This window comes from Drosophila subpulchrella, chromosome 3R (genome assembly GCF_014743375.2).
Source record: "Drosophila subpulchrella strain 33 F10 #4 breed RU33 chromosome 3R, RU_Dsub_v1.1 Primary Assembly, whole genome shotgun sequence".
NCBI lineage: Eukaryota > Metazoa > Arthropoda > Insecta > Diptera > Drosophilidae > Drosophila > Drosophila subpulchrella.
The window spans coordinates 7058548-7082500 of NC_050609.1; the positions used below are offsets into that span (position 1 = coordinate 7058548).

General features: G+C 39.6%; 1 protein-coding gene across 7 annotated transcripts; it reads right to left on the reverse strand.

Annotated features, from left to right (window-relative positions):
* Nucleotides 1–415: 415 nt before the first annotated feature.
* On the reverse strand, nt 416–23576 carry LOC119563134 (serine/threonine-protein phosphatase 2A 56 kDa regulatory subunit epsilon isoform). 7 transcript variants are annotated; one of them, XM_037876386.1, is made up of 10 exons: nt 23393–23576; nt 21489–21651; nt 6364–6654; nt 5476–6286; nt 5211–5410; nt 4898–5092; nt 4644–4834; nt 4238–4571; nt 3904–4133; nt 416–3844 (listed from the first exon to the last, which is right to left on the reverse strand). In XM_037876386.1, exons 4-10 carry the CDS (start codon nt 5612–5614, stop codon nt 3559–3561), a joined length of 1575 nt encoding a protein of 524 aa, XP_037732314.1. In that variant the 5' UTR covers nt 5615–6286; nt 6364–6654; nt 21489–21651; nt 23393–23576; the 3' UTR covers nt 416–3558. The 7 variants fall into 7 exon arrangements, with proteins under 7 accessions (XP_037732314.1, XP_037732313.1, XP_037732316.1 ...); XM_037876385.1 differs by having other exon boundaries at nt 23359–23576; XM_037876388.1 differs by lacking the exon at nt 23393–23576 and adding an exon at nt 22377–22492.
* Between the last annotated feature and the right edge of the window lie 377 nt (nt 23577–23953).

Genomic DNA, 23953 nt, shown 5'->3' on the forward strand with positions numbered 1-23953 from the left:
TAATTCTGCTTGCAGCTAAATATTTGTTTTTCTCTGCGCCATGCAATTTCAATTTTATCTGCTGTCTCTGCCTGGATTCGAAAGCAATCAACTAAACCTTTGTTTTCCGATGCTCTTGTATATATACTTTTTTTTTATGACCTATATATATTTATTCCCATTTATGTTTGTGTAATTATAATTTACTCTTTATATTTACTCTCAGCATAAGATTTTGTTTAGTTGTGTGTTTCTGAGTGTGTGTGAGTGAGTGTGGGTGTGTGGGTGAGTGTGGTGCAGTGTGCCTTTAACCCAAGAAAACAATCGAAATACTCGCACACCGTCCTATAGAACACGAACTGAAAGTTATACATAATAATAATAGCATGTGTCATATACGATAGGTTTTTTTTTACAAGTCTAGAACATAAGAAAATACATAATTCACATATATATTTATCCTTTTCCATCGGCTCCGTTCTCATTTCATTGTTAGTATCCATAGTATTTATATTGTTTAAGCGCTTTAACTATTTTTTGCTCTTATTGTTGTTGGTTTTGTTAGCATTTTCCGTTTTTTCGGCATTCTCATTATCATTTGTTTTTGTTTTTTGATGCAACGTTGTTAATGCGACTTTATTTTTAGTACACTTCTTAGTACAGGGTTTTTGTCTCTAAAAGTACTTAACGAGTTTTGCTTTTGCTTATACTTCTTGCTCAGCTGGCTCTAAGCAGCTGTTGCAGTTACGATATAACATGCTCGATTTGTTTATACATATAAATACAATAATAGAAACTATAGTTAAAGTTACCATATAAGTTGAAAGCGGACTAAACAGGTTAACTCAGAGTGCAACAGAAGTGTTGATCACAAAACAATCAAAACTGAAGAGACAATAATCATTAAACCACTTGACTTACATATGTATATATCGTTTATTAGGCATTCTTTTTCAACATCTTTATTTTATTCTTGTTGTTTACTTGATTTCTTCTTTCTTTTTTTACACTTGCATTATTTGAATATGTTCTTTTTTTGTCACTGATTGGCATCCTATGCGAACATCAACGTTAACTAGAGATGGGTCCTATTCGTGGGTGATGGATCTGCTAGTTAGGAATAGAGTTTTGGTGTTACGGGGGATTGGCATAACAAACGGGTCTAGAACTCCTGCCTCTGACTTTCAACATTCTACAGTCCTGTTCCTCATTATTTTTGGTGTTCTTCTTGGGATCTCTTTGAAGGCAGTAAGACTTAACGGTCGGGGTTATCGGATCTGATCGCTATTGCTTCTCAATGCGGGGGGGATGATACTCGTGATTTCTTTGTAGTAGCTCTAGTTGTAGTTGCTGTTTAGGCTTGGGCTTTGTTTAGCTATTTGTTTGTTTAATTACACGCTAATATAAAGATGCAAAACTTTCTTACACACGTTGCTTAGTATTTAGGCCATAGGTTCAATTTTTGTTTTCGAAATATACTCTCTGCTCTAGCCGACGACTCTTTAGTTGATGCACTTTATACGCCTTTCCCTCGCTTCTGTATTGTTGCATATTTTTGACGTTTTACAAACATATTTAATAATAACGCTAACTTTTACGTTTCCTTTAGATTTTTTTTATAGTTTTTTTTTTTATTTTCCAGTTTTGTTTGCAATATATGTGTATAATAACTCACGATTCACAGACACAATTATCTTTAATATTATATGAACTCTTGCGGTTTCGCTTAATGAGAGACATTCATTAGTGGATATTTTCATCTCGTCCTATTTTTGCATCCCTATCTCCGCCTCTGCTCCTAGTTTTTCTTGCTCCTATAATGCATGCTTCTATACTTTGTAATGGGCGTGAGAGTTTAATGAACAAACATTTATTTCATATATAAATTTTATATATTTCCTTGCTATGAGAGTGCGGCTAAGTGTGAGTGTGAATGCTGGGAAATGCGGCCCCAAAGTTCTGCCCCTTTTAACTTAGCTACATTATTTACAATCGAAAGAATTGTTTAGCAAATCGAATGACAATTGTGCGCATTTCCGTGAGGATTGAAAATAAATTAATTAAATCGAGAAGAGTCGAAAAGGAATCTGCAAAACCATGTGGGAGGCTACACTGGACCGCTTTCCGCAGAGATATACATATATGCAAGGGATATTATAGTGTGTAGATGGATGCATCGAGCCTGGAGTGGACTGTGGAAATGTTTCGCAAGATGCCAATTATCATATGGGGGTAGTAGAGACTATATGCCAAGCTGAATTTTCCATAACCTTGTTCTATAAACTATCGTTCGCTTGGTTGTTGGTTGGTTGGTTTCTCTAGCTTAACCTTTTTACAATGCTCCATATTTGTATTCATTTCTTTGCCGCTTACATCTCGATTACCGCGCATGCGCCTTTCCTCAGCTTGGAGATATATTTTTGTGTATTTTCCGCACACTTTACATACATTTATATAGATCAGCGTTTATCGTACGTTATGGTATTTAATTGTATTCTTAAATATTTATAGATTTTTGCCGGCTCCCTGTCTAGCAGCAACTTCAACAATGTACTAAAACTTGGCTTTGCTTTTGTTTTTTCTGCCTACACTTGAATGCAGATTCGGCATCGTAACTGCGCAGGCATTTAGCGGGAATTGTTGGAATTTCTGTTTTCGAGAAGTCTTGACGGAGTGTGCAACACTTAAAGCTAAGTAACAAAGTTTCTTTCTTGGTGAGGATGGGGAGCACAGTTCTCGGATATTTTATATACAATTCAGTGGGAAATCTGGACTAAGAAACGCCGTTCTATGGATCAGTTAAAAAAAACAGAAAATCAAAATCTGAGGATGCAGCGCAGTTTCAACTATTTTACACATTTCAAATGAACGCAAATACTTTGCAAGTGAACATTTAGGTGATTGGGGTGTTGTTGTTGTCGTAGTGTTCGTGGGTGGGGGGATAGGATGGCTGATCTATGCTAGTTAGCAATATGTTTAGTTAATAATATTCAATGCGCTTCAACAATCGTCAATCCGTTTTAGTTATCGCTCTTTTACTCTTCTGCATTTCACTTACTAACATGATTTCGCTTTATTCAACTTGTTTTCGCTTAAACGTAATTAATAATTATGTTTCTTCTTTTTTGTAATATATATTTATACGTGTCGCGCACGTGTATGTGTGTGTGTTTTGCCGTAGATGTAAGATACATTATTTATAAAGATTTCTATCTTTTATACCGCACTCAAGCTTCTCAATTACCGCGCACACACACACACGCCCTGGGATCTGATTCAGCTCCCGCTCCAGATCTCGGTTCTACCTCCTTTAACCGCCGCCCAAGCGTCCTGCGGGTCAGCTTGGTTGGTGTCTTGTCAATCGAGTATACATTTTAGTTTTATATTTTCTGGTTTTAAGGTTTAGCATATGTGTGGTTTAGTATAACTATTTATTTCTCCTTTAGATGTGTGGTTGCTGTCTCTGCCGTTTACGGTTTACGGTTTACGGATATCGGATAACGCGTTACGCTTACGCTTTTACTGATGTTGGTTTTTCTTTTTTGTATTATTGTTAGTTTCGGGCGCGCCTTGCGTTGCTTAGTTGTCCGCCTTATCCTGTTTGATTTTCGCATTTGTGGTCGCAGGATTAATGTCGCCGCCGGCACCGCCGCTGGACAAACTGCCGCTACTGCTGCTATTCGACTGCTGCTGATGAGAGTTCAGGCCAGCGGTGCTGGGTGGCTGCAGGGACGTTGACGCCGCGGAAGCTGCTGTGTTCGATGTCGTGGCGCTGCCGCCGGCGGTGCGCCCACTAGAACGATTGGATTCGAGTTCGTGCAGCTTCTTCCACAGCTCCTCGCGGTCCCGCTCCCGTTTCTTTTCCCTATAAAATGATACAATTTTTATTATATGTTGGTTTTGAACTCTGGTGCTAGCACTCACTTTTGCCGCTCCGCCTTGTAGCTGGAGGTCAGCTCATCGAAAAGCTTCGAGTTCATTTCCATAAACGTCTTCAACACGTTGTAGACGAGCGCCACAATGGTTTGATTCCAGTGCTCCTTGCTGATGCGATAAAGGGCCGGGAACATGATGGGCATGATGACCGCATTGTTCTCCTCGATGAGCGACATGGCGTACTCATTGTTCCACAGATAAAGAGCTCGCTCAGCAACCTGGAGGAAGGAGATGGAAACATTTTAATATAGGTTCTCTCTAGAACTTAGTAAGCATACGGTAATCCATCGTTCATCGTTCATAAATAAACCCTGGGACATACCTGAAAATGTGGACTGGACACGCATTTTGCAATCTGACGGAACAGCGGCTCCTGGATCTTGACAAACTGCGGCGGATCGATCACGTCGAGAATCTCCTCGATCTCACCCAGGAACATGACCTCCTTCTGGGAACACGTCTTGGGCCAGAACTTAAGCAGGCCACGCACCACCGGTTCGGTAAGGAATGGATCCTTCTCTAGGAATTGTACAATGCAATACGCCAGTTGAGCGTGGTAGAGCGACAGGCATTTGACTTTGTGCAGTGGCAATAGGACCTTAACCAGAAACTGCTTGTGTTCGGCCTTCAGGGGCAAGGCGAATCCGTTGATGATACTAATCGAATAAACGAAGACAAACCCCATTAATATTTGTATAATCAGCTTATTATGCACATGATAAACATACCTGCCAAGGATTTCCAAAAGCTCACCGACTCCATTGAAGTGCTCCGTCTCGTAAATGAATCGCAAGAATATGTTGTTGATTTGTTTTCGTATAAAAGCCCGAAGTCCCAAAAATTTTCCGTATATGCGATGCAACACCGTCTTTAGAAAGTCCCGCTCCCTGGGATCCTCCGAGTCGAAAAGTTCCAACAGCTATCCAACAGATAAAAACTATTAGTAAACTTGACAACTTTAAGTGCAGAATCTAAGACTCACCTGCAAAACGAACTTTTGATCGATCACACGCTTGCCGATGGTCGCTTGGAAATCCTGAGACTCCAGGAACCGCAAGAACACCTCGTACACCAGCTGCAGGTGTGGCCAGGAAGCCTCCAGAGTCGGATCATCCTCCTCGGGATCGAAATCGGGATTCTCACTGGGCGGCAACGTGCGAAATAGGTTGCAAGAAATCTAGTGAAGGAAATTAAAAATTGTACATATAATAACTTATAGTTGAGTAGTTTATAATACTATATAGTTAATCTTTTGATAATAATACAAAGTGTATTGTGGTAGTCTCAATATTTACCATGCGAATTATTTCCGGGTAAACCGGTTCCGTAAGCACACCGCGCCCATGTGTTATATAGGTGGATAGGTCATTGAGCGCGGCCCGTTTGATCTCCTTGCCCTTCAAGTCCGTAACGGGATCCATAAAGTCAAAGGACACGCAACACTGGCGCAGCTTCCGTATAAACAGCTCCTCTTGTTCTAAGCTGGAGCAATCGGCTAAAAGAAAACAAATATGATAAGATTGTAAAGTAAGTTAAGATTGATTTCAAATGAATATAAACCTTTTAACGGCGGCAATTGCTGCAGCTCAACATCCTGAGAATTTCTGTAGCGCGAGGAACCTTGACTCTTTTTACCCTTCTTCTTGAGCGAACGTTTGGCGAACGGGTCGATTCGATCCACAAACGTGCCCGATGACATCTTTTCAGATTTGGGTTCGTTTGAATCGATGGCGGTCTCCGTGGCTGTCTGTGTGGTATTCAGCTTGCCGGCTTTGTTTTTAACGCTTGCCACTGAAAATTGATCGGCTGCACCGCCAGCTGCACTGGCAGCTGCTGCTCCTCCTCCCTCCTCGCCTGCGCCTTGACCCTTGCCCTCGCCAACGCCCTCGTCGCCGTCTTCGCCGAAATCGCTGTTGAGGATCTCGACTGGCCGTTTGTTGCGTGATTTGCGTAGCCAACCGAAAATTTTATGTGTTATGTTGGCGACTTTTGCGGTTGAGTTTGGCGTCTTGCAATTGTTATCGCTACCTCTGGGTAAGCCCAACAGCTCTACAGCTCCTTCAGCGTCCTGTCCTTCCTGACCAATGTGCAACTGCAACTGCTGCAACGGCTGCTGCAACTGCAATTTCTGCTTGTTTTTCCTCTTCCCCTTGAAAGCGATCGCCTGCTGCTGCTGCTGTTGTTGCTGCTGCTGGAGTTGCTGGATCAGCTTCTGTTGCTGGGTAATGTTGATGGCGGTATTAAAGCGGTAACGACTTATCTTGGCATCTAACTGTTGGTTACTCTGGGGGCGTTAAATTTGTTATACTCCTCTCTCGTCTGGAACCGCTTTTGCTTGTTGTTGCTTAAATTCGTTACAGTTGTATGTACACTGGAATAAAGTGGGGGCAATCAATTAGCTCACGGTGACTTCATGTGGCTTCATTTATCAGTCGGTCTACAACTCACCTGTTTCTTTTTGTTTGCTGTACTTGTTGTTGATTTTTGTATTGTTTACTGGAGGGATTGTTGCATTTGCGATGCGCCTTACTCTGGTTTAATACTCTCGCTTAGCTTCTACGTTGGTTGCTCCTTTCTTGGATCCTTTTTCTGCGCTGCTGCTGCTCCTGAATGGCACATCAATTTGGTTAACTGAGAAAGAGCTGCTGCTGCTTTTTGCTGATTTGCTGCATTCACATAGTAATTCGCGTTTGCATTGATTTCTTTATTGGGTTTTATGGATATTTGGCATCACATGCACTGCAATCAAAAAGAAACGTATGGGGTTTTGTCTGTTAGATAGGTTCTTATCGGTGTAAATTACTCAAAAATTGACACCGCAGTGAAAGGCACGAAAAAGCCCCAAAGAGTCTGATAAAATGAAACATTCAGGTGTATCTAATCGTTGGTTTTGCAGGTGCGTTTGTGTGAGCGTTGGGGAGATAAAGGCTTTGCCTGTGATTTCTTTGTTACCAGATAACACAGATAGCTGATAAAAAATAATAATGTGAACTGTGGCAACACTAAAAACCAAGCATTCAAATTATATAAGGTATGCGATTTAAAGAGGCATTTTTGCATATTATGGAGTATATATTTATACCCGTTACTCGTAGAGTAAAAGGGTATACTAGATTCGTCGGAAAGTATGTAACAGGCAGAAGGAAGCGTTTCCGACCCCATAAAGTATATATATTCTTGATCAGGATCACTAGCCGAGTCGATCTAGCCATGTCCGTCTGTCCGTCTGTCCGTCTGTCCGTCTGTCCGTCTGTCTGTCCGTCCGGATGAACGCTGAGATCTCGGAAACTATAAGAGCTAGGCTATTGAGATTAGGCGTGCAGATTCCTGAGCTTCTTACGCAGCGCAAGTTTGTTTCAGCAGAGTGCCACGCCCACTCTAACGCCCACAAACCGCCCAAAACTGTGGCTCCTACAGTTTTCATGCTAGAATAAAAATTTTAACTGAAATGTCTTGTTCTCATCAATACCTATCGATTGACCCAAAAAAAAGTTTGCCACGCCCACTTGAACGCCCACAAACCGCCCACAAACTTAAAAAAATCGTAAATATGAACGCCGATATCTTCGAAAATATCAAAGATAGAGAAATGGGATTTCAGATTTAGATTCCTTAGGCTTAAGCGCAGCGCAATTTTGCCACGCGAATATGCCACGCCCACTAGAACGCCTACAAACCGCCCAAACCTGTGGCGCCCACAATTTTCACGCTAGATAAAAAATTTTAACTGAAATGTATTGGTATTGTCAATACCTATCGATTGATCCAAAAAAAACTTTGCCACGCCCACTCTAACGCCCACAATGCTTAAATCTGTCTACCGCCGGTAGGTGGCGCATTTCAATCTCGCTTTGCTGCTTGCATATCTCCATTTTCCTTTGGTCCCTTTAGCTGAGTAACGGGTATCTGATAGTCGAGGTACTCGACTATAGCGTTCTTCCTTGTTTTCAGTTAAAATCTTTGTTTTTCCTTTAGGAAAATGATTTTATTTCTGATTTACTTTTATTTTTCTTTAATCAATTGCTTTACTTTCTCCGGAAAACTCAGTGAGCAACAATGGAAACGTCCCATGTGCAGCATTTGCAGTTGCAATCAGTCTCCTGATTGATTGGTTGATTGACGTATGGCAATTGCTAAATCCTGAATTCGATTCCCACCAGCTGAACTTTCGCTGGCAGACCACGAAAACCGAAACACCAAAAGCACTTCCCCAGCTGGACGTTCGCAACCGCAAAGCCCAGAATGTGGCCAACTTGGGGCTCTGTTTTTTCTCTTGATTTTCAACTATAACTGACTGTTAAATTAAATTTAGCATGGCGTCTAAATTAAATCAAAACGAGCCCGGAAAAGCCATTGACCGGAAACGAGATGCCTCTGTCATCTTGAACGGAAATGAAGCCAAATGAAGGACGCATCGCCCAAGCTGGCAGGGAAAACTCATTCATTTGCATGGATTGTTGCGAGATGGGGGAGAAATCAACCACTGGACTGGCCCAGGTTGAACTTCAATTTAAGGGAAATGGTTGAGGCAGGAAAGTGTGTGTGAGTGTGTGGCTGCTGCACAGTTTTCACTTCGAGGACGACATTGCACATGGCGGAACTTGTTCACTGTTTCCAGTTAGGCACACAAATTTGCACAAATGCAAGTCAAACCGACTGCCCACCGTCGATTTCCAAGCGAAAACATGTTAAACACGTCGCACACACTCGCTCATCGGCTCAGGAACACCCACATGTAAAAGAGCTGGAAATAAAAGAGCCAGAAAATAAACCAACTACTGACTGACTGGGACCACAAGGCGTATGAGTGACAAACAGGTAAATGCGATCAACTTGGCTTGGGCCAGCTGCCTGTCCGCTTGTCTGCCGGTGGAAATGGAAATCGAGACGCGTGGGCGTCCTTGCACAGAGAGAAAAACATCAATAAATGTGAGGTATTGAAAGTTTTTCAATATTAAATTAAAGCAGTAAAATATTCCAACATATTTATATAGATTCTCACTAGGAAAAAAATAATGTAATATGTGCAATATAAATGGTCTTTAGAAAAGCTTCTCAAATAACCATTTTAACATCATTATATGTTGTGTATTGACTCCTTTCACAAGTCACTAATATTATTTATTCTTTTATTTTTCTTAAAAATGAAATATTTGAAAGATTATAAATTTTAAAACCCATATTGTACATCTTCATAATAATGGATAATATTAGGTAATTAAGTGTTAAACCCCTTAAGCAGACACGGAGAAAAGCTCTGCCCATTCTCTGCCGCCACACAAACAGTGCACGACAGTGTTTCAAACCGATATTTGCAAATTTTTTTTCAGTGTCTGACAAACCAGAATACGCATGTGTGTGAGTTGGCCAGCCGGAACTCACTGGGAGGTAAAAAAAAAGAGCAAAATAGAGAGAGTGGGTGCGAGTGGAGAGTGAAAAGTTTGCACAGCTGCCTTTGACGGAGGTTTTTTTGTACCTATTTTCCACGTTGAGTGACGGTGGTCAGCGCTTTTCAACGCGCTGCCCTGTTAATAATTGAATTTCTGCACTGTTTTTTCGCATTAATTTGTTTCAATCACCTTCTCTGGGGGGCGGGACCTGCGATAGGGCAAACACAATGTCAACCCCGACGTGACATTTAATATGGGGGGACAGAGAAGCGACGATGGCGAATCCAAAAGACTGGGCTGGCCATTTATTATGCTATTTTATATAAAACCATCAACGGGGCTCTATGGCCAGCCCCAGCCTAGCCCAGCCCAAAAGTCCCAAGACAAATGACAAAGAACAACAATGGCTGACCATTAGGCCCACAATATTCCCCCTTTAATGTGTGTTGTTGTGCGTGTGACCTTATGACATTATTTACTCAGTAGTGGTAGCGAAATTCCCCAGCATATCATCGCCGAAAACAATAACAAATAACTAGGGAGGGCTCACAAAATAATGAGACAAGTCCGCTTTGTGGCCACTGCTATTCACTTTGCTTCTGCTTTAGTTCTGTTGTTTTGTTTTGCTTTTGCTTTTGCTGTGCTTTGTTTGCCTGTTGTTTTCTACTTTTTCTGCTGGCATTTATAAGATTTTCGCCGCCCAACCACTAAAACACAGTCATCGTTTTGGTCATCTAATGACTAAGCGCCAGTCGACAGCCTTCGCCCACTCATTGGTAGGAAATTATTTTCCCACCCTAGGCCTTCTTAATTAGAGATGACAATGCTCGACAGCAATATCGATATTATCGATTGGTGCCTTCTATCGGGGCTTTTGCTTCTTTATCGATTAACTTAAGATCCCAAAATATAAGCACACGAAAATTGCAGCATGGTTTATGTAAACGACAGCATATCTCGATAAAATCTACGCTCTTATATATTTTCCTGTCACTTATTTAGGATGTCACCCCACCATCGCTGATTGCCAGCTCTAAACCACATATACACCTCTCATGTACTATAGCTCATCCTGCCTCCTCCTTCAATAGTATGCATTTGACGCATGTCTATTGGTTTCCCAGCTATAATCAATAAGCTAAATAAAATGTTTGAGGGCGAGAACAGCTTTTGAACGTTACCAAAAGTGGCAATAAACTTTCGTCAAACTATTCCATATTCACAGTTGTTGCTTCGATAGTTGGTTCCTTATTTTTTATTATCCTAAATAAGCCCTATAAATATTTAGGAACTACAAAACACAAATCATTGAGCACGGAATTGTTTACTCTCGAGTATACCTAACTTAATCAAAACACAATAATCAGATTCATTATCAGAGATTAAGTTGTTATTATTGTAAACCATGCCTGTCCCATTAATATAGTAGATTATAAAAGAAAGCCACAATTCGATTTTCCCTTTTCTGTTTGTTTAGAATATATACGGAACATTGAAAGAGATTTTTTGATTTTAAATAACTGACTATAACTAACTTTTCTACCTTAACTTGACAGATATTACTTGTATTTTAATGCTTTCCATTCGTATTACTCAAAATTCCGTCCATTAATGTAATTATAAGTTTAGTTTAGTTTGTCATAAACAATAATAGCTATAAGCCTTTTAGGGAAAGCACCATTCATTTTCATTGCCTTCCGTTTAAGCTTTCTTGCTCGTACTTCCCCATTCCATTCCCCTGAGAAGTTGGCAAATATTTAATGCATATTTGTATCGATTTTTGATATGGCTCATTTGTTGACATTGGGCTGTCAGCTGGAAAACATTTAAGGTGGATTTTAATGCCACCTAAATACCACTTTTCTATGGTGTTTATCTAGTGCACAATTTCATAGTTCTCACACACTTTTTTTTATGGTTTTATGTAATGCAAAGTGACACGATGATAAGCAGAATTTCCCCTTTTCGCCACTTTCACCCTTGCGTCGCATTCCACTCCAGTGTGAAAATATTGCGCACTGTTTTCGTTTTCGCTACGTACTTGAAACGTGTCTAAAGGAATTGGGTTTGGGGGGCTTCAGACGGTTTTCCAAGCGGGGAAAACTGTGGAAAAACTACGCAGTAAATGCTTCTCCTCCTCCTCAAAAATCGCAAACATGGGGCACTTGGCAAAATCCTTTTGTGCAACGCACGAGAGATGAGTTCATGGTCGGTGAGAATTCTCCATTCTCCAGTCCTCGCCGTCGTCTACAGCAATCTCCATCAAGGCATGACAGTGAAAATGCGAAAGATGAAAACCGAACGGCGAATGCGAATGCAACAAATTACAAATTACTGGGTTTGAGTTTAGTGGCAAAAATTATAAACTGCGTTTCATTGCGTGTCTACGTAGTACGTACTTGGGAAATCATCAAAGCTGCCAGCATGAAATTGATTTCTATACGGTAATGGTAATTATCGATGAAAGCCTGTTGCTGTGGGCGGTCTTAGGTGCACAGGAAAAAATATATAGTAAATTCATAAGGTATTGAAATTGAGAAAAGGTTGTGTAGAATGGATGTCTAAAGAAAATCATAACCAATAAGCCACTTTATGGAACCATCTTTTCTGGGAATAATTTCTACAAAATTAGTTTTTATGCTTTTAAAATAATTTAATTCAACAATACCACCACACAAGATATACCACTTTTGCCTGCTGAAAATTTCCATTGCGCATTTTCTGCAAAAATAAGAACTGAGGGAGGGTCCAGAACAGACCAGTCAGTCAGTCAGTCAGTCAAACCTTGACCTTATCGCAATGGATACACACTGTTCCCGTATTGATATCATGGAATCAATCAAATCAGCGCAGAGCCATTAAGTTTACATATGCAACAGCTTTTCCGACCCTTTTCCTTTGCCTCTGCCTCGTTAAGCGAAAAGCAAACAGGAGAGAAATAAAAAATGAGAACTTGGCACATGTGCCAAGTGCAAAATGCAAATATCTGCATGTATCTCGCACTCCACCGTGGTGTTTCACCTACCACCCACTCGGCCTTCCTTCCTTTCTCCCCCAGCAGTCACATACGCGCATATGCAAGAATAATGCACTGTTTAATTTACATAAAGTGAAAGGAAATGGAACAATAAGTTTTATAAGATTTCATGCCCCAGCCAGGCCAGGCCCATCAGCAACATCAACAACATCAACAGCCGTGGCAAAAGCATCAACAGAGAAGCCGCATCAGCATCAACATCAACATCAGCATCATCAGCTGCACAAGAAGCGAAAGTTTGCACAATGTAAGCACTTGGGCCGCTCAGCGTGTGCCCTCCAGGCATCCACGACGACCATCATAACCAGCCACACACTGAGAAAAAATCTGACTATCACAAATTTTAGAAATATACTAATAAACAATTCGAATTTCTAAGTTTCTAGGTTAAAATGCCGCCGAAATGACATAAAAACAAAAGTAATATTATCAGTAGCATTACCTACTTACTAATATATTTTACACTTTTAAGACTGTAATTCATCTTATCATAATTTTTTTAAGTCCTTAAATTCAGTATCAATATTTTTCAATGAAACATGAAACACTCTCAATGGCTTCCACAGATGTCAAAATCTTTAAAATAATATTCCTGACTTCCTATCTAACTAACACTACCATCATTTGAAATCTCCACGAAATAACAGCCTGATTACCTTTCTAAGTTGCCGAAAACATATTTAATGAATTCGTTTTAAAAACCCAAATTAATACTATCAATAAAACTAAACAGACAACACTTTTCCCTAATCTACACAAAAATATTCCACACTTTTATCAAGCGAATTTAAAGGAAAGGCAATGACATGTGTGTTATTTTCCGTAAATATAGTGACACACGCTACAAATATTTTAACATGTTCACACTCAAAACATCTAATATTGTAGCAGTTTTCGAAAATAGAAAATAATATTCAAATGAGTCAGCATTTCCACCTATGTACGCTAATTGAAACTAACCAAGGTCGATTAAAGTAACAAATTCCACATGTGTTTGTGTGATTTTAAAGTCAAAGAAAAAAAAATAAACAATTCAAATGTGTTTTTCTGCACGTTTTAATATTTATTCTTGTTTTAGTTGTTAGAATCTGAGTTTGGGTGAAATTGAAATAACTAATATTACTTTTTAAAAATAGAAAACAGAGGGAAATAAAAATGTGATTGTGAACTTGTACAACCATTTCAAACATTTTAGGCTTTTTTAATGGAATTTTCCTGAGTGAGCCACCGCCGAAAAGCATAAAACACAATTGTAAATGTCACGAGTGGGTGGTCAGTGGAAAAGTCTTTCTGCTCCAACTGCTGTTGTTCATTCTTTTTGGAAATGGAGAAAAACCTCTGGCGGCGGCGCCTCCCCATCACTCGACATTTCTCTGGGCTGCATTTTTGATTTGTTTTGGTTGACTTTTGCGCAGGATACACACCACATGTACACCGAGCCAACGAAATTAGAAGAAATTTCCAAGGGAATTGGGTCACTTTGGGACCTGGTATAGTAACTGCGTAAATCGTAGCACAACTTGTTGTAGCATGTAAAGCGCTATTAAACATTCAAGACACTTAACAAGCGCAAGATGAACAACAGAGGCAGTAATAAATTAAATTAGGAAATATCCTGGAGAGGGACGGGGAGGGGGAATTGCTCTCGGCCAGAAGACAAAGTTGGCAAGACTCGATTGAAAAAGTTGCTGGCCAAGTTGAATGGCAGGCAAACACAATGGCAAGCCAAACTATCGATTGATGTTTGTCGAGTTTGCAAAATAAAACAGAGAAACCCAGAGGAAAATAGAGAAAGAGTGCGTTTCAGAGATAACGGATGAGCTTTGCCTAAAAAAGGGTTAACTTGTGCAAGTGTCAGCTAATAAAGCTCAGCAAAATAAAATGCATCCGACAGATGCATCAGCATGAATGAGTACAGAGCTTTTCTTATCAACCCACTGGCCGCACACACATATTCGAAAGCCCTAAAGCCACGTTCAAGGTCTTTTACAGTGTATTAATTTCAATTGACAGTATGATTCAATTTATTGATAGCCCACTTAGCTAAGCGCCCCACTACTAAAATTCCAATGTAATGAGTCTTATAGTGAAATGAAAACACCTCGCCAAAGTTGAAATGAAACCAACTCACGCAATGCGACATTGACACAAAGACAAAAAAAGATATAGAAAACGTGGAAAACCGTGGGGGAAAGGTGGCAAATGCTGGGAAAAGCAGCACATTATGGGTCACAAAAATAGAACCGACTTTATATTTCTATTTTTGGTATAACAAGTGTAGAGTGCTCTACGTCAGCACCACGTTGGTTGCGGTAAAATGGAAACACATTTTCCTTTTGCGCAATTGGGCATTTATTAACCAAGTGCGTGGGTGGGTGTGAGCACGTGTATGTGCAGTGCATTTGCCAAGGACTCTGGCTTTTAATGCGAAAAGGATGCGCTACTGACAGTAGTCGCTTTTCCCAGTATTTATGTATAATTATGCCAAGTGAAAGGCGCTCTATACCCTCTGCCAGTTGGTTCCTGGTAAGGAAAACTCAATACAAATAGCAGGGCCACAGAACAAGCGTAGTTCCTGGAACTCATTTAATCACAGAGCATACACAAATATTCTCATTAAAGGGGGATTTGCCCTACTATATGTTTCCTGGAACAGGAATTTCATAATTTTGTGTAAATAGAAAGCCAAACTAAACAGTATCAAACCCAGTAATCTTGATTAATCTATAAAGGCACTCAAACTTGATTTATTTAATCCATTTAAGAAAGAATTTCCCGAACCAATTAAGAACCAGTCTATCCACCAATTTAATATATTATCACCAATCTTCTTAAAACCCTAAAGCTCTATAGAGTCTGGAATTCTAAATTCCAAGCTTTCTTATCTATGTCCCCTTTTAATTTGATTACCACATCTTTCATAACTTCTAGCCCCGCAAATGCCAAGTGCTTCTGGTTTTTATGTAACATTTAATTTAACTTATTGCCGAGGTGGAAGGTAAGAAAAAAGAGAAAGTGCCACGAAATTAGTTGACAATGTACACAAAACCCACAACTAATTGCATCAGCGACAAGTGTTATATGCTCGGGGTGGGGATTTCTGTTTTGGTTTCGGCTTTTGGCTCCATGTATTGTATTGTTAAATGGGGGGACCCAAAAACCCAGTCAAAAACCATATGACGAAATCGTAAAGAGACGACAGACAAGACAACAGCAGTCACAACAGTTTCCTCAATTTAATTAAATAATTAAGACCAAGACACACGGCGAATGCGACAGCCTTTGACTAATTAAAAAAGAAAACAAGAAAACAGCCAAATGAAACATAAGGCTGAAAGAATGCAAATTTTGCGCCAGACGCCGCTCGGTCCAATGAAATATAGCCCTGCCTATGGCTATAGCGTCACCACCTACAGAGGTATTTCTATATATATATGCAGGTATATATTATATATACACAAGTCTAGTGCTCAGATTTGCGTATGTGCTACTTAGTGAAAAAATAGGTATATGTGCCAGTGCAAATTCAATGCCAAAGCATGGAAAATTTTCTATTGAAAAGCACACACCTCTCTCTCAGTTTCTATGGTTTGACTTTTTTCCTGCTTTTTTTGGTTTTTCATTTTGTGCTTTTTAATTAAGCGATTTGAGCTGTGATAAGCGGACTTTGTGTGTGGGTGGGCGTGGCTGCCGCCTAATCAAAATCAGCGCAAAAATGTCGCATAAACACAGGAGGCGGCGGCACACAAACAAAAGACGATGAAAATGTATCTCAGGGTGAAAAAGATAAGATAGCAAATATAAATGTAAAAAAATATAATGGCCACCTGCTGAGGAATTCCTTCAGTTGCAGTATCTATTTTTGCCAAGTGGTAATTGTTAAGTGTGTGCAATGCGATTTTATTTAATTGCTGCAGCTGTCGCCGATTTGAGAGTCTTGTTTATTGATTTTGTCCATGACGTTATTCTGTTTGGCCATAACAAACAAAGACTGGATTAATAATGGAGACCATTTGGTCTGTAACCAAAATTCAAGGTCATATGATTTCATGCCCAAGAATTTTCACCAATTTAAATTGGTTATAAATAGCCGGGCAAAAAAATAGATAAATTGAGCATATTTTTTTTGAAAATAAATTTCATACGCTCCAAACTGCACTGCAAATGGAATATATATATCGCAAAACGGAAATTTATTTAGTGGCTCCCTGCCCCACTCGTTTGGCTGTAAAAATATCAGCAAAATGATATTTCTCACTGGCACCGAATTTCCCCCGTCTAAAATTATATTTTCTGTGCGGTGAAAAACGTCATTAATTGCCGCAAAAAGCAAAAGGAGAACGGCATAGAAAAACGCAGAGTGAGAATAAGAAAGACGAACGAGAAAGAAAACGTTTGACATAAAATGTGAAAATATTTCTAAGGATTGCTAGACAGCAGCCAAATGAATGAAGATTTTCCTAATGGACTTTTCCCTGGCACAGACCACATATACACCTTTGGCAGCAGGGTTTGCCATGAATAACAATATCGATTAAGTGTTAGGCTGATTAAAAGTGCCAGTTTATTATGTGCTCGATTCAACGACATGAGGTCATGGAATAAATGCACTAGACAGTCGCAATTTTGGCAAATCGACAATTGAGGGCAATAAAATGCAAATGCAAAATACAAAACGGAACTTTAGCATTTTGCATTTTAATGTCATCTCTCTGAAATGATTTTGGTTAATTTATCATCAATGTTTTTCTAATTGTCAAGCTGAAAGTAATTAAATTGATTCAGCAGGTCATCCATTAAAAAAGAGAAATAGCTACATTAATGGATAAGTTTCACTGACGCATTCACAATCAAGAAATCAATATTTACTCAGTGTTTCTCCCCAAAGAAAAATAAATTATCCAAATCTAACAATACCAATTGGTTACAAATGAAGTAAGCAAATCGATGGCGAATATACAAATAAATATATGAAATTGTAGACAAGTTCACATTCGAAAATCAATATTTATGCAGGGTACACAGTACAATGATTAATGCAAATGGTAAGGGAAATGTTAAAGTAAATCCCAGAATACCCGGCACCCAGCACTTATTTGAAAAAAAAGGTTCTTGAATTCAAGAAGCAAGAACTCTCTATATAAATAATTGAAATATATGAAGTTGTGGACAAATTCATATTCCAAAATCAATATTTAGGAATAGGAAGGCAAATATTTAGGTAAGCCCCAGAATCACCTGCAAACTGCACTTATTCGAGAAAAATTGTTCTTGAATTCAAGATGCAACAGCCCTCTAGTTCAATTTTCAAAATGAAGAGATTTTTAAGTAGAGATGAAATGCAAGTAGGCCCTTCGACGTAATATAATCTTGATTTTTATATTGAAATCAACAGAGCGGTTTTGGGAAGTATTCTCTTTCTGAGTGCATATTTATTTTAAATTCTGAAGCGTGCTTTTCTACTAATCAAGAGCAGGGTATTCCAGTTTTAGTGTGGCTAATTGACTTTTTATCGTTTCATTTCACGGCGCTTTTTCTCATTTCTGGCTGCCACAGCTGATTGTTCCTCTCGTTAGCGAGGCGTGCGAAGTAAAAAATGCAAACATTTTGCAAAACAAAGGCACAAATCTGGGGCTCGGCCCAGTAAGCGTTTCAGCAAGCCGGGTACAAAAGTCAGACAGTCGTCTAATTATAATGAGAGAAACATTTGCCCTCCACTCAGACGGTCATTAATTTGCGGTGTGCTAAAGATGTTTACATTAGAGTAGTACCGCAGGTTTATTCCCCTAGAAGATACACACCTATACTTATATATTCGATCCACCGCTGGCTTCGTATGCTGTACAAATACTCGCATATATTCGCCTAACAAACTAGCAAATAGAATTGATTTTTTCCCATTGCAGCAACGGATTCTCAATTGCCAATAGAACAAACAAACAAACAATCAAACAAAAAGCTTTGACCAGTCTGTAGTTTCGCTTCGGGCGAACTGGCCATTGCAAATAACGAAAATATTTTCAAGTCAAACACAAAAAAAACCAGAGAAATGAGAGGGTGGGGCAAACAAAAAATGGAAAAACAAAAGAAAAAATTCAGAACTGCAAATAGATTGAGTAAGCGATTTGTCGAGAATTTTTTGTAGAGAACTTTACATTTCACAGATACTTCCACTAGATGCATGGGAAGGAATTCGATACAGAAGCAATTCATCGAAGCTGGCTGCAATTGTATACCTTTGTTTACGCCAGGCTAGAGTAAATCAATTCAATTTGAATGGAGTTGAAAGAAATATGGGTTTGGGCTTTATTTTTAGAGCAGCCAGGAAAGTGCAGGTATGTATGAACTGAAAATTGGAGAAAAATTGAAGGAAGTTTCTGTGGGGAAAAAACAAAGTAATATTATTTTTATCAGTTTGAATATGAGCATTGGTAATGGCATTGGTTCAAAAGTTAATATATAAAATGAAGCACCCTTTTTGGGTGGATATCAGACTGCAGCATAAATGGTGTGTCATAAAAATCGGCAATCAAAAACAAAAATTCGAAAAAAGTATGTATTTTTATATATAGAATGGATTTTTAAATTACTCATAGTTTATGAATATAAAATATCAAATATTGTTGGAAAATTTAAATGACATTAGACCTAATCAAAGTATTTTTTCTCCGTGTGAAATTAGGCAAACGTTTTCAAAGAGACAGGCATAACCCAGCAATAACAATCCGCACATAACGAGGTGGAGAAAATGTGAGGGAAAACAGTCCACATAAGGTGGCTAAGAGCTAAGAGTGAGGTCAGTTATGTCAAAACAGACAGCAAGAAATGTGCACAGGCGAGTGTGTTTTTGTGGTCATTAAGAGGTTACCAAGCCTCAGCTGGCAGAGGAAAATCGGCGGAGAAAAGAGTCAACTTACGAGAAAAGCCAAAAGGTAAATTGACTCTGAGCACGCTCTTTAACTTCTGCGGCCAGGCAGAAAAGTTAAAGCTGCAGCAAAATTAACATCGGCTGCCGGGAGAATGTGCGTTTACCGCCGACAAAAAGGTGAACAGTCGCAAAGCAGGTCGTCCGGGGAGGGTAGTGGGTATACTATACTATATGGTGCATAGTAATGCCCCAGAGACTTGGTAATTTTATAATAGACCTCTCGTCTTTCACCCGTCATACTGGGATACATGTATATAAGTATACGGCAGAGGGGCGCTTCCATATGCGGAGGCACATTTTGTATGCGGAGGCATTTTATGGCAGCATTACATTCTCCTCTTCATAGTGAAAACTCCAGTGGCCGCACAATAAGTGAGCATACAAATTGTTGCACACGCTGGCACGACACTTATTTGGGTTGACTGCCTCGGTTAACTCGTTAAAATAGTTCACAAATTAAAATACTTCAAGGAAATGGTCTAGTAACGAGAGAAATCGGTCAGTACGAAAGTAAATCGGTCAATATCTTTTGGTTAAAATAGAGAAGCGGTAACAGTTATAAGAAAATACCAAAAACTATTATAATATTTAAATTTTCAGTGCATAGTAAGTCTGTTTCCAGAGGTTAAATATGGTTAATAGGCCTTAAATAAACCCATTAATGATAAGTGTCAACTGGGAGTCCACATTTAATTTGTCACTGGTTGCAAATTTGAATTTAAACCACGAAAATGGAAGCGAAACGCCTTAACCACAAAAATAAAAAATAATAGAAATGCTACAGCTTATAGAACAACTTTTTGAAGTGGTTCTGTTCTATCTACAGCGAGTTATAAAAAGAATATTTCACAACCTGCTAATCATTTATAGGTTGCACCTCTGAGTTTGCATAACGTTTTTGAGCAATGCTACTTGAAGTAGGGATTCTAAACCGCATCTTCTAGTGCAAGCCTTATTTGATAAAGCCATGACGTCAAAGCAAAAGTAACTACCGCGAAACAGTGGGCCAGTAGTGCTTTGCCAACACGAACACGACAAAAAGCAGTTAATGGCAGGTGACAAACCCGCTTGGACAAACAGCAAAAAAAACGATCGACAGCTAGAAAACTGGAAATGATATAGCTGAAAAAAGTCAAGTACCCCACCAGGCGATGATCTTGTTTTCTTCGCCATTTAATGGCACACAAGTCACGTTCATTTTGGGGACTCTCCACTGGGCGTGCTTGGTTAGCCATACGGGATTATTGTAATTAAATCGATCGACGATATATAATGGCTTAATTCCAGGGCAGTCCAAGGGCCTTGTCACCCCGGTGACAGGTGAACCCGAAATGATTTACCATTTTCACACATTTATGCTAATTTCGAGTAGGCTCGACGAATTTCGTGTGTCCCCACACGTATGTATCAATTGGAACTTGTTAATTTGCCGAGCAGGTTCTGCCCCTCCTGCCCTCTCATTTCCCCTGGCCCATAAACCACTTAACCCCTTCATCTCCGCCGTCTGGAAATCACTCAATCAATTAGAACCAGTTCTTTGACTGCCTTTCGGTTCTGTCGTAGATTAACCCTAAGCGTGTATTTACTTCAATTGTTAGACAATTTATATATTTGGTATTGCTATTGGCATTTGGAGGGATATTTGATCTAACACTTTAATGAAGTTCGAACCTCTAACAAGATTTTAAGATATAACAATTTGAAATACCGGTGGAATTTTTTATGTGCACCAAAGGTAGGAACATTTTGTATAGTTATTATATTCTTGAAGTATATTTTTCAAAGCTGTTTTTAAGCTTATTTTTGAATTGACTATACTTTTAAAATACATTTTCATATTGCATCGAATAAAATAGATTATATTCCAAAGAATTTTCTACAACCTGACTTTTTTATTCATATGGAAGTTCAAGTTTTAACATTAAAAAGTGATCTCGTGGGAGGTTTTGAGTTCTAGTATTTTCAATATCGTTTTTTCAGATCCCTGAATAATATTCCCAAATTCTCTCTTAAAACCATAGTCTTGAGAACTCAAGTCTTCTTGGCGGATAATTTTGAGTTATTGGAGATATGATACATAGATAAATGGATTTGTCACGTGAGCAATCAAAGGGTTAAGCATTGGACGGAAACGGAGCAAGCTTTTTGGCCCAAAATGGCTTCGATTTGAATCGAATTCGAATTTGTTGTGGGCCAACTTCCGTTGGTCTTGGCATACCTTTCTCGTTTTCTCGGCTTGCGATTCTCGGTTTCTGCGTTTCTCAGTTTCTGTGTCTCAGTGATTTCTCAGTTTCTCACAACGGTGGCTCTCCCGTTTGCACGTCACGAAGATGCTTTTTTTTTGCTTTTGCTTGCTTTCTAGCACTGCTTGCTGGGTTTCACTGTGGATGTGTGTATAGCAGTTGACATAATTGAATTAAAACTGTAGTTCACGAGAGAATTTTGCACAACGCATCGCGAGGGGGCGGTGGATTCGAGAGGGGAGCGGGGTCCAAGTGGGGTCAACACATGTAAATGCGGTATCAAAGCAAAAAAACACAAAAAGATCTTAAAAGTGTGTGTGTGTGAAGAATGGGAAAAACGGGAGAATGTGAATGTGAATGGGAAGAGAGAGGATGAGAGGATAAGAGGATGAGAGGATGAGTAAAAAGGTGAGAGAGCGCAGCTGTTTTGATGGGGCTCTTTCGCTATTGCTCTTTCTTTCGCTTCACTTTGGTTTGTTGATTCCTTTCTTCTATTTTTCTTTTAATTCTTTTCCTTTTTTTGCAGTAAGATTAGGTAACTTGTGTCTATATGAACATAATTCTTAACACATTTTACTGCTTGACACACACACTTATCATAAATATGTATGTTTCAGACACACACAGACACACTCGGTGCGAGAGAGACACACACACGCACGCGGCAACAAAATCGATATTCTAAAAATAATATAAGTAAAAAATATATATGCATATACGAATTCTAAACGAATCTCCTCAATACGCATGAGTGTGTGTGCGTGTGTGTGCGTTGTGTGAGCTGACGAATGTAATTACATATTTATTTATTTATTAAAACTTTTGAGAAACACCGAATTGCGTCTGGGGATTTAGCCGCTTACTGCGCACTTGAAAAATTTGCATTCGCCTTGGAAATCTGGCTTGAATTTTGCACTTGGCTTTGTTTAGTTGCGTTTTTCGTTTTCCTCTTTTCGGGATTTGGATTTAAATTTTTTTTTTTGGGCTGCAGAATATATTAAAAACCGACTGTGTATGCGTGTGTATATAAAAGATTTCTATATCTTTTGCACCCAACCGACGACGAAGGCGGCATACGTATGCGCAATTTTTGGGCCACTAGCAGCACCGTTTACTAACACGCCATCTACAACTTCGGGAGAGCAGGAGAGAGGCGAACAGAGAGAGAGAGAAGTCGACGAAGGCGGCATACGGCAACTGTGGGGAGATATTTTTTCCTTCGTCTGCTCCTCTCTCTCTTTTGCACATGTGTATATACTATACGCGATTGCTCTCTCACCACACAAATGAGTAGTACTTTAACTATTTTCCCTACTGTTATTGTTTCATTTTTTTGGCTAGCCTTGTTGTTATTTTTTTATTTAAGCTCTAGCTTCAGCCTAGTTCCCCTTTTGCGATTACTCATTTAGCCTTTAGTTCGTTACCACTGTGCCAGATTTCTGGGTGAGAGCGTGGTGAGTTTCGTTTTCGAGTTGCGCCGCCGCCTGAACTCACCACAACAAGCTGCTCTCTGCGTTCGACGGCTGGCTGTCTCACACGGTCACACTGCAGGTGAGAAATCCGTTGGTCTGCCGCAGGGTCATACTGAAAGGACGCCGCTGTTTTTTTTTGTTGCTATCGAGGGCGATAACCAAACAAGGCTATCGTTATCGACCTCTCGCTCGCTTTATATCTCTCCCTCCCTTTCGCTCTCTTGCTCTGTGTGTGGCAGAAATCTCCTTTTTGACCCTTTTCGCCTGCTTGCTTCGATATTCAGCCTTTTATGTAATTTAGCACAATGTTTGCGTTGCACTGCTGGCGACTGCAACACACAAAAAAAGCGACGCAACGCACACACACACACACCTGAAGTATCCGGGTATTCCGATTCGATTCTCACTTTTGCACAGCTCCTTTCAGCGGTCTATCGCGCACGCACAGCCACAATTTCACTCGCCTGTCGCGCCGCAATTGTGGACGTTCGCTTTTCGATCGATTTGGGCGGCCGGAAGGTGCGTTTTATGCGATAATTACGGATTTTTTCCAGCGGCAACTAGAATAGTTCACACAGACACCGAAGAAGTGACGCCATCTTTAAAAGTGTTGGAAAGCGCGCTTTTGCGTGAGTGTTGAAAAGAGCGCGAGGCCAGTGGTGTGGTGAAATTCACCTGTGGTGAAGAGCAGACAAATTCAAAAATAAAGTTAGATAAATAGCTAGATTTAACTGAGCGCGGGAACTATTAAATTAGATCTACTTTTTTTGTACTACAGCTCCTCCTTTAATAATTTTACCCCAGGTTTGCGCCTTCTATTAATGCGTCCAAGATAACGATATAACTAATTTTTCAAATGCGCTCCAAAAGTCAAACCATACAAATTCAATGGTAAAACATTTCCGCAAGTCTGTTGAATTGCTAGAACTAGATATTTCACTTTTTCACGAGATATCTATAGCATTACA

Bases quoted from the DNA above. Each gene is read 5' to 3' on its own strand.
- LOC119563134 (XM_037876390.1), bottom strand. From the start codon at position 5,614: ATGTCATCGGGCACGTTTGTGGATCGAATCGACCCGTTCGCCAAACGT. The intron at 4,572-4,643 runs GTATGTTTATCA...TTATTCGATTAG, and splicing joins CTTTTGGAAATCCTTGGCAG to TATCATCAACGGATTCGCCT. The intron at 3,845-3,903 runs GTGAGTGCTAGC...ATCATTTTATAG, and splicing joins TACAAGGCGGAGCGGCAAAA to GGAAAAGAAACGGGAGCGGG.